Source organism: Mya arenaria, chromosome 8 (genome assembly GCF_026914265.1).
Source record: "Mya arenaria isolate MELC-2E11 chromosome 8, ASM2691426v1".
Classification (NCBI taxonomy): Eukaryota; Metazoa; Mollusca; class Bivalvia; order Myida; family Myidae; genus Mya; species Mya arenaria.
Genome location: NC_069129.1, coordinates 58,627,291 through 58,638,735, shown reverse-complemented (window position 1 = coordinate 58,638,735; position 11,445 = coordinate 58,627,291). Strand labels below are relative to the sequence as shown.

Below are 11,445 nucleotides of genomic sequence, written 5' to 3'. Positions count from 1 at the left end.
TATATGTTAATAAATAAGTAATTTGATGTTGGCCCTGTTATTTGTCTGAGGGCAAGTTATTGACATTTTTTTTAAATAACTTCATGCGCTTAAATGATTCAAAGTCTAAACACTAAATTTATTTATAAAAAATATTTAGATATAACAAAGAACAACTCTTAAATATATAACATATTTAACCAAACGTTCAAATACTGGCTTTAAAATAAAATGGCTGCCGTTTCCGAATTTCCAGCTGCGAATCTATATCATTTTTTTGGCCCTGTTTAATTAGCCAATCAAATTCTTTCAAATGCGGGCTTTATATCTACATGTGTATATCACTTTTCGGACCGCGTCGCTAACTGATATAGATATTGGCACTGTTATAGAGATTGGACGAGGCAATTGCTGTGTTTAAGGGCTTATAATTAATAGCTATTTAATAATTATTCTTAAAATACTATTAAATATCTAATTCTGAATTTTAAGAAAATATGTACATAAAACTCAAATGTAATTAACGAATGTTATTATTAATTGAGGTTATATATGTACCATCAGGTGATATATAATTTATCTAACAATATGCCGTAAGTATTATCGTAAATGAGGACATGTGAGATAAAGTATCAGATAACAGATAATTACTCACCACATCATTATTAACTATCACGGTACCTGCAAACAGTCTCCATTGATTACACCAAAAACAAAATTCTAACGTGTAAAATAGGTATGTGTTCTTTCAAATACCTTATTTAATTCACGCAAGGATTATAATAATTTTAGGTTTGTAAGTCACACTTTCTTTTCAATTTTATCAAAATCGCGTGAAAGTATATGTGTATTTAAAATGAATAAAATAAAGTCTAGAAGGCATGTATACTAACATTTAATGAATCTGTGTATTTTGTTTCAATGTTTATTTTTATTCATGTTTGGAAAATAGCGAAAGTCTAGGTTCATGTCTCTAAATGACATTATATTGTACTCGGATTAAAATCAACAACTGAAGCACGCTTGGACACTGGAAAGTCATGGACAAAAGATGACGCTTATAAAACTAGAGGTCAGTTGATCTACGGTCACCTTCGCAGTAACTTTAAGCTGAAAACGGTTGTTTTCCGATCACTAACTGAGTCTAACTTGGCCAAAACCTCACCATTCGAAGGCAGGTATGTCATGATTAGCGCATGACCCCTGTCGTGGCCAGTAGGTCAAAGCATAAAGTCGTGGTAACCTCGAGCTGAAAATCGGACTCAAGTTATACCTGACAAACAATACTGAATATCAGGCAATTAATATTGTATTACATAGTCGTCAATCAAGACATTTACGTAATTATCATTAACTGATCAGTTATCTGTTTATAGTTACCCTAGAATAAACATATTTCCTGGTATAATACACTTTTCGGGTGCATATAGCATTTCTTTAACCGTAAACATAAGCAATACGAAGAAATAAGATTTTTAATTTGGGCAAAAAGGAAATTATGGCGAATCAGTTATTAGAAATGTTGTTACTTTTTCATACCAAGTCAATACCAAATTTAACCCTCTACCCAAATTTGGATTCCCAGCTACGTCTCAACACTGTTCATCATTCAGAACAGGAGAAACTTAGCGACTACCATTTTTCTAACATAAGTGACAGCGACCTTGACCTCACATGACGGTTATGCAATCCAAATGTACGTCTCCATTTTCAATTCTTCGTTCAATCACCTACAGGTATCCTACCAAAATGACAGACCAAAATGCTGAAAGTTACGAAATAAAATCCAAAGATAAACCCAGATTCTCCATGAACAGACGGGTGTATAAGGGTGTCGTCATGTTCGACAATGAGGCAGAGCTGATCGAAACGATGGACACTCGACAAGATGATATCTGGGTGTGCAGCTATCCAAGATCAGGTAGAGAAAAATGAGGCGCTTTATTTAATCAATATACAGCTGAAAACCTCGTACAGGCGACTGAACGAGGTTAAAAGTTTGGAATTCATGTGGTAGTTGCAAAACAGAAATAAATTGGGTAATAGCAAAATGAAAATATGCATCTGACCTTTGGCATAATGTATTGCGACATAACATATTAACACATTAAACAATATGGTTCAACTTTTCTTTATTATACCAGACTTAATTATTTCAGAGCGCTAAAGAAGTTTTTCTAAGTTTATAATACTGTGTAAACTGATTGCTATGGGTATCTAATGAGCAACAAATTAACATCTGCGGCGGTTTTTTGCTCAGTTTATTTATGTAACAATTTAATGTCTTTCTTTTCTTGTTATTAATCAAAGCAATGCAATTGCTGATGGACGGTGCGCCATTCTTGAACTCATGTGACTCATAGAGGTGGCAATATGAATGCAATGTTAATCTGATGCTGCATTTTATTATAATTTCCTTCGGTTAACATGGTTTATTTGTGGTTTGGTAATCACAGGAGGCTACTTAAACGATAAAAATGTATAACTGTTATTGATAAACCACGCACGTATTTACCAATGCGTTGGGGTATTACCTTTAAACTGTTGGTCGCGCTCCATGTTGGCAGTCACTCTGAACTAGCAGCATTTTCATTTTTCAGATGGTTACACTTAAAGTATAATGTCACTTTGGTGTTTAGGCATTTAAGGAATGAGCACTTGTAAGCATATATTGTGAAATTTATTTTTCATACGTCTGGTCTAACGCGTATTGAATAACAATAACACTACCAACATAACAATCTTTAAACAACACATTTAAGGCACCACTCTGACACAGGAAATGACGTACCTCGTGAAAACCCTCGACTTTGAGACGGCACTTACAAAGCAACTAGATGAAAGATTCCCCATTATTGATATCAAAGACGATCGATTTCCGTATTACAAAGGTAGGTTAATTCTGAAAATTACCCATTTAAATGCTTTTTAAACGGTAATGTGTACGTCTGAACTACTTTTTGTAGTTTTGTACAAGTTTAAAATACCCTGAGAAAATGAGTAATACGGATGTCATCATACCTACCAGACCATATCAAACATAAAATTTTCAAACGACTTTTAATTTCGTCTGCAGCGTTTACATGTGCGTATTTCTTCACGTACAAGTTCACACGCACATTTTGGTTTGCAATCTCTGGAATTATAAGAAACTAGTTGCCTTAAAACCACCTTCTGCATTATGAAATTTGTATAGCAATAAGTCCTGTACCCAAATCTGCTTTCAGGTGTTAAGCACTTTGATGAAATGAAGTCTCCGCGGCTCATCAAATCGCACTTACCTTACTTTCTACTACCACAGCAACTTAAGGACGGCAAAGGGAAGGTTTGAAATTGTTCGACGTTTCTGTTTAAAGGACTATCTATCGTCGGCGTCGTCGAGGATAAATAGAATAGCCTCTCCATGACAAAAATGTTTTGTCGCATGTACTTGAGTACACCTCAAATTTGCTCGTGGCCTAGTAACGATCTTTCAAAATGTAATCTACGTTTACATTCCGCAGATAATCTACATAGCAAGGAACGCTAAAGATGTAGTAACCTCCTTCTACCACTTGTTACTATGGGGAGACGAACTAAAGGAGAGTGACAATACATGGGACCTGTTTTTGGACTCATTTATGAACGGGACAGGTAATTTAACATTGTAAAGAAAACATGTGGTCTGCTGAAAACAATTAAGAAAGTGTAATGAAAAAAAGCTATGTTGATACCGTATTAAATTACTGAAGATCAGTCCGTGAAATTAATTCCTCTTTCTTAAGGCGGTACATTCCTTATATGTACTGTAAATTCCGAATCCTATGAAAAGGCCAGTGATCTCGTATTCTATATGAGGGTTATTCAAGAAATTCGTAGCCCACTATAACAACATCTGAATGCTATGACGAATTTAGGTAATATTTTGACCGGATAGTCACCGACATTTGCTATAAAATTTCGAATGAGGAAAACGCTAAATGATGTTTTGTAAGACAGACAGTACATTAAGCTATGTAACGAAAGGGCAGCGCACAACAAATTAGGAGAATACCTTCTTAATAAATTATTATTAATAAAAAAATAAAGTGATTTCTCTTCTATATGTTGTCACTTACGTCCAGGTGACATACCGATAAAATGACATAGATTCACTAGTACCTAATGAAACAATTACACTAGTGTATGTATTATGGTGAGACACGTATCCTGATAAAACTAAGGTTAGAAGCCATGTCCATACGAAATGTGCGTGAGTATTAATAGTTTATTTAGATTAAACGAGGTTAAAGAATTTTGCCTAAAAGTAAGAGACTTAAGCTTGGTGTGATTCAGATTTCTAGACATCGGGCAAAGGTGTAGACATATAATACTATCGACGGTGTAGCAAATTTAGTATAGAGATACAACATTTACTGTGCCTAGTACTTAGATGTAGATAGGTAAATGTTCGAGACACAACTGTTAGTGTCGCGCACTGCGAGGAACGGCAGGTTGTTCTCCAAACCATTCAAAACAACTGTAGGAGAAACAAATGAGTTCAGTATAATAGGTATTAAGGGGTTATGTTTAAGGTTTATTTTGTTATGGATCGTATCAAATACATACTATTTATTCCCTTTATGTAGTGATGTACAGTAAAACTGCGATCGCTCGAGGACGTCGTGGACCGAGCTAAAACCTCGAGTGATCCGCTGTTTTAAACGACGCAAGTTTTCATTTTAGTCTGTTATGAAATGTCTTAAAAAGGGCCTAGTTTAGGTGAGCACAAGGTAGCTCAGTACTGAGTTTGAGCTGTGGAAGTGCAATAACTGTATTTACCTCTGCTACAATATGTATGTGTATATACTACTTTTTATACAATAAAAATTTCAGGGACAAGGCCAAATGACGAATACCGTGCTTAAAGGCGCCGTGCTCAGACGTTAATGACAATGAACGAGATTCACCTAATGTACAAACAATACAGTCATACGCATTGACACAGTTTTATCAATAAATGTTTGGGTCGCATCCTTCGAACAGAAATTGAAACAGGAACTAGTTTATGGATATCCGTCTCATTAATTATACATATCCCTTGTTATCCTGTGTTGATAAAAAGGAGCACTAGGAGTTGTTGAAAAGCTACTTCAGTATTTTAGCTATAGTGTGGCATGTATTTCTTCTTAAAGTCGTGTTGTTTCTTTCTGTACAGTTAATAGTTAATAGACGCAAGTTCTTACATGCATGTGTTTACAGGTGTACAAGGTTTCTGGCCAAAACATGTTCTTGGATACTGGGAAGCGAGTCGCCGATCAGACAAAATTATGTTCCTGCAATATGAAGAAGTCGTCAAGGTACCTATAGTGTCCTCTGTGTTGTATATGCTTTGTTAAATTATCCAATAAAGAGCTGTATGATCATATTCAAATTTACAAAAACAGAAAATTTCTAACAATGCAACGTAAATCTGGGTATATCAAAACAATATATTTGTGACACGTTCCCCGACCTGTGTGACCTTTGTAAAATAATAGACACCGAGTTGTGGTTGCTTCTGACCCGGAATAATTAAAACAATACTGGTAAAGGATGTTGCCAAATAATTAAGTTAAATGCTCAGGTCTTTCTTGCTATACTATGTTCAAAAGAGTTTTTCTGTAAAAGCCTAGGAAAAAATAATAAACCGGGGTGTGGCCGAGTCGTACCTTTTTATTTTTCATTTTTCAAAGACTACTTATTCGCAAAAGCGACTATACGATTTCTTTGTTTATATGATGACCCCACTGTGGGCAGATTAATCATAAAACATAACATCAAAGCAACCCCTGTTTCGAACTGATTAACTTAAACAGATTTTTGGTTATGATCCACACATAACCGTTTTTGCTTTCTCAAAATTGATTGATAACATTTCAATACTAAACTCACCATTTTTATCGAAGAAGACCAAGAACTTACACAGAAATTATATGAGGTTGATTTGTGGTCAACATATCGGACAGGTCGGTTTCCTCCAGGTGCTATGGTTTCCTCCAAAATATTGGACCACACACACACACGAAGCATCGCTCCCACGAGAGATGTTTCTATAACAATAATTGTAACAATAGCTTCTTACAATCGTGGTAAAATTTTAAGTTAACATTTTGTTTTTCATTTTGTGTTTTTCGTTAAATATTTTCTTTCAACCAAGTTTGTTTCAGAGCTTACCAAACACTTGTCACAAAATCGCTGAGTTTTTAGATCGGAAGTTGACTGATGATGAAATCACTCGCATATGTCAACATTGTCACGTGGACAACATGCGAAACAATGATCATGTTAACGGGACTTACTGGAAAACTTTTAAAAGGATGAACGATGATTCAGCTGGACGGTTTATCAACAAGGGTATAATGTTATATTTTAGTTTATTGTTTCGAGTATAAAAATCGTAAGATATACTCAAATAAATCAATATTTAAGTAAGTTATACAAATATTAAGCTTTTTTTGCTGTTTTGTTTAATATCTTTTGATGGTATTATGGAATTTCAGTCCATTAGGTGGTATTGCGGACTTCGGTCAAACACCAAACAGAATTCCGGTGGAAGGCGTAGCATATACCGTTCTCAAATGTGTATAAACATATATATGAATAAAATAAGTGTATTATCTTACAATATAAACAGGAAGTTACGTCAACGTCATATACCTGCCGCACGTCGTTTGGCGGCAAAATAAGTGACGTTGCTAAATATATATATATATATAAATAATTATGATCAAGAAACATATAAATAAACATAATAGTATTATGAATCATTAAGTGATACAATAGCCTATTAGAAATAGTGTAGTAAAAATCGTAATATTAGGCAAACATAATAAATTATGACAACCATGTAGTTTTGTGAAATATCATATAAAAGATTATTATTAAGACTGTTAAACAAACATACAAATATTTGAGCAACCACTTTGAAAAACGATGTTCTCTATTGTAGGTAAGGCGGGAGCCTGGAAATCATTGCTTTCCCCTGAAACTGCTAAAAGAATCGACGTGTTGATAGAGAACGTTCGAAAGGGTGGGCTTGATATTCCAGATGAATAATTTTACGAAAGAAAATGTGGAATAAAGCTTTTAAAACTTACATTTATATTATAAAAGAACGTTATTGCCTTCATATCTTTAACATATTTAACATGAAGAGACCAGATGTGAGATGACTGCCATTTAATGAAGCCATTTAGGTTATGAGTGAGGTTGTGCACATAAACTGGTTTGAACCCCCAGTAAATTTACATTTAACTGACCCTTCAAAGGCGGTACGCAACAATCATTGCTAAACACATCTAGATTTGTATTTAGTATATATGCATAATTGTGTTGTTTGTGGACTTTTGTGCTGTTGTTCCATGTTTCTTGTTTGTGATTTTTTATGTGTGTTCTATGTCTTTGGCGTGTAACCTGTGCCGTTAAACGGGTTTATGTTTAAACTTTTGGCTGCTGGGCTTGTTTCTGTAGTTTTTCATATAAATATTAAATCAAATTATTTGTGTTTTCAAAATTCCTTATTACGTCAAGAACATATTGACCATTTTGTTGATAAGTCTGTGTTGATTTTAACAATTTCAGTTGTTACTAATTCATTAAAGTTACTGGTTACTTGAAATGGTGTTTGTTTAAAACTGTCAAAAAAGAAAAGTCCACTTACCAGTGCCTCTAGTGCCGCACTTTCTGTCCATTTATAAGTCCATATGTTATAAGTTATGTTTGCTCTGTTACTTAATAATTAGTAAAACAAATGTAAAAACAATATTAGCATAAAAGTTGGAGAATGTAAGACGACACCAAACCACAGGGACATCATAACCTAGGCAACGGCCTACTTTTTAAAGCGGTCTCTCATTAAATTAGAACAAGATAGGGTGGGCTTGATATTCCAGATGAATTAATGGTACGAATGAAAATGTGGAATAAAGCTTTTCAAACTTTTTTTATTATAAACGAACATTATTTACTTTATATCTTTAAAGTTTAGAGACCAGAAATGAAAGGAATGCCATTTAATGAAGTCTTTAAGGATTAAGATTGAGGTTGACACACAAACTGGTTTAAATCCCGAGTAAATTTACATTTTACTGACCGTTCCAAGGCGGTACCTAACAATCCTTGATAAACATATTTAGCTTTTAAATAGTATATATGTATTGTGTGTTTTGTGTAAAACTAGCGGGAAGGTAAAGCCCCGGATCCAAGACACTGCACGTGTTTACAGTTTATTTCAGTTACACATTTTCTATGGAGCGAACTAAAGCAAAGTAGCCCACCTCTGCGCGAGGCAGCAAAAATCAGGAAATTCTGCGGATCGTTATAATAAAATCACTCGTAGAAAGGGCGCTCATAGGGTACAGTTGTAATGGACTTGTTCTTAGTTTGCTCGAAAATTAACTTAAATAATTCACCCAATATCACATATGAAGGTGTATTAGCTTATATTATAATAAATGATAAGCGTACAGTATGCTAGGTACAAATACAAATGATACAGATGTTGACCAAAGAAAAACCATGTGTCACGGTTGAGTGAACACTTTTGTTATAACACGGGGTCCTAACTCAGCCATACGTTACAAAGTCGACTGACGAGTTTGTGTCAGCGATGCAATTATATACTATTTTTTTTCCGAGCCGTGTTCACACAATATGCATTTTTCTTCGCATTTTGGAATTCAATATGTTTCTCTACTGAAGTATTTGAAACATAACAAAAGCTAAAAAAATTCGAATGCATGATCAACGTGTTCAAGGTATTATACTCAAAATGGAGTTTTGTTTATTGCTTCCATACAAAGAGCTCTATCTTAGGAAATGATTTTATATTATTATTTCAAAATTATTTCATAACGTTTTTGCCCTGTTGACATCAGCACCCATGTTTAAATGTGACCAAAATGATAAAACTGTTCTATTTTATTGAATACGTTTATAGTAAAATAAAAGCATTTTATACGTCATTATCAATTCAAAATATTAAAGATTTAAAATGCATAAATATGCATCAGTTACCAAACATTATCTAATGATGTAACAAATACTCCGCAAATCACCCACTATACAGGTTCAAGATCACGAGTGTTTACAAACAATAAACGCATTTTTAATGGATTGAATTCAGGTTTATATAAAAGAATTAAGCGTTGGATGTTCAAAACTGCACCGAAAAAGAGATAATTCACTTCTGTTGTAAGTGAAACATTGGAAATGCTGACAATTACATACAAACTTACTAACTCTTGATTTAATACAAGTATACTTCAAATATGGATATAATAAACTTCATAGAAAATCAGCTATGTTAATGGATGATTCAAAACAAAACAAAAATCGAGAGTTCAGAGTTGGTAATATTTTTATTGTGATCACGAGTGATATATATGTTGATCATTGCGTTACAATGTCATGCATTAGTGTCCGTTCTTTAATGTAAAAATCTTTTGTTTTTGTTTTAACAATTCCTCTTCACCATATCTATATAATTGCATTAAATTGAATGTTGTTTTATATTGTTGAATGTATATTGTATGTATATCCAGACAAACAATTTGAGCATATTATACTAGTATTAAAATACAAACACCTTAGTTGTACAATTAAAATCTCTTAAGTATTGGTAAATGTAATATAATTATATTCATGGCATCTAAATACGTAATTAACAGATATATAATAATTAATTATTGATAAGACTTGGTTGATTCACATAGTCAATTCTAATAACTTTTATTTGACAGTTCTAACATTATTTATTTATTTTTGAACCATGTTTATTATCAACTATTATTTGCTTGCATGTAATATTTGTGTAAAGCTGTATCTTAGAAGTTTGAATATTAACATTGTCATAACCCTTTTCCACTCATTGTGTACATATATGTATCTGTATAATATGTTGTCTTGGGCCGGAGGCCTTTATCAATTAAATAAATTGAATTGAATAAATTGAATTGAATTGAATTGATCTTTCACGGAATTGAACATTTTTCTGTGTATAACATGCTGAAAAGTGCTTAAAATTTTCGTTATTTTACGAAAAATGCTAAATTGATTCCATCAACTGAAAATTAACGACTATTCAGGGAACGGTAAGTGGGAAATTTAGCGATCATTATTTTTAACGTTTCGTTAAAAGTTAATAGCATATTTATTATGAAACGGGTAAAATTAGAGGAAACAGTGAAATTTTATTTCGATTAAATCGTTGTTTCAAATGTTCTGTATGAAGATATAGTCCACTTTTATATTTCAATAAACCACCGGAGCATGAAATAAAAAAAAACAGCCACGAGAAGGCCTATTTTAGAATCAATTAATGTTTTATGGATAGATCTCTTTAATATTTGGGTGTGACAATATGCACTGTTACTCTCAAGGCGGTCAGTGAATATCTTTATATTATACCGAGCAATATCTAGAATTTTGAAGTATTCGAGAAACATCCCTACGCTCAGTTCTCCGTGTATTATCTAAATCATTTGATGTTTCTAATGTCAATAATTTGTTTTCACTGACAGCTACAAATTTGGCTGCCATTTTTACAATAATTGTTGGCTGGTAAACAAAGCGCTCAGGTGAAGTAAAACATTGTCAGTAAATCCCGAATTCGTAAGGTGTATGCCCATTTCAAATGTTCTATTGAAGGGAGGTATAACGTTTTTTTAAGGTTGCAAGGCCAGTTTAAGTTCACATAAAAATCCAACATGGCGGCGTATCGTAGCGTATTGTCAATTTAATGACGTCAGAGGGTAACAGTGCGGCAGAGGGTGATAATTCGGGTTGATAGTAAAACATATTGCCCTTGCATTTTTAATACATGTCTTATAGAAGTGAGCTATATTTTATGTATTTAGCGACCAATTAACACAGGGAATTTACATGGATTGATCAAAAGTAAAAAAAGCTATGAACGGAATGTGATTTCAGGTATTCAATGTACAAATATGTGTATTTTGGATATCTGTTGACACCATTAAATTTTTGATCATTTAAAAGGGTTTTCGGCAACAATTACAATGGTGCACGTTATAAACCAGGGAAGCTCTAACCAGGATTACATTCAGTCTGTGCACTATGGTCCAAAAACCTAAAATGACTAACACTCTTATCGGAGCACTCGCCGAATGGCAAGGCCCGAATGCGAATTTAAATGAGCTTACACACACCGAATAAAAGTTTAAACAACAAAAACTTTGTTAATAAGATATTTTCACGATAGGTTGAACATGTATTAATTTTATGTTTTTAGCGAAATGCAGATTCCGTTCATGCAAAAACTACGACAGTTCTTAAATAACTCAAAAATGAGATTATTTTACAGATGATATATTTCGAAAAAATGTGTATTTTAGAGTCTTTGTGTGGGCGTAAAGTATGATCTCTTCCAATGTGTCGACTGGAAGTGCTTTGGTTTTTTGCAGTCCAGCTTCCGGCGTCGGCTACCAGATGACCATCAAGAAGTGC

The 11,445-nt window shown here is 33.5% G+C and overlaps 1 protein-coding gene across 4 annotated transcripts; it reads left to right on the top strand.

Moving 5' to 3' along the window:
• Nucleotides 1–650: 650 nt before the first annotated feature.
• On the top strand, nucleotides 651–7,546 carry LOC128244952 (sulfotransferase 1E1-like). 4 transcript variants are annotated; one of them, XM_052963121.1, is made up of 9 exons: nucleotides 693–771; nucleotides 932–1,051; nucleotides 1,716–1,900; nucleotides 2,742–2,870; nucleotides 3,207–3,304; nucleotides 3,483–3,612; nucleotides 5,200–5,297; nucleotides 6,147–6,333; nucleotides 6,929–7,546. In XM_052963121.1, the coding sequence occupies exons 3-9, from the start codon at nucleotides 1,729–1,731 to the stop codon at nucleotides 7,033–7,035; spliced, it is 921 nt and encodes a 306-aa protein (XP_052819081.1). In that variant the 5' UTR covers nucleotides 693–771; nucleotides 932–1,051; nucleotides 1,716–1,728; the 3' UTR covers nucleotides 7,036–7,546. The 4 variants fall into 4 exon arrangements, with proteins under 4 accessions (XP_052819082.1, XP_052819084.1, XP_052819083.1 ...); XM_052963122.1 differs by lacking the exon at nucleotides 932–1,051 and having other exon boundaries at nucleotides 651–715; XM_052963124.1 differs by lacking the exon at nucleotides 932–1,051 and having other exon boundaries at nucleotides 687–771.
• Nucleotides 7,547–11,445: the final 3,899 nt, after the last annotated feature.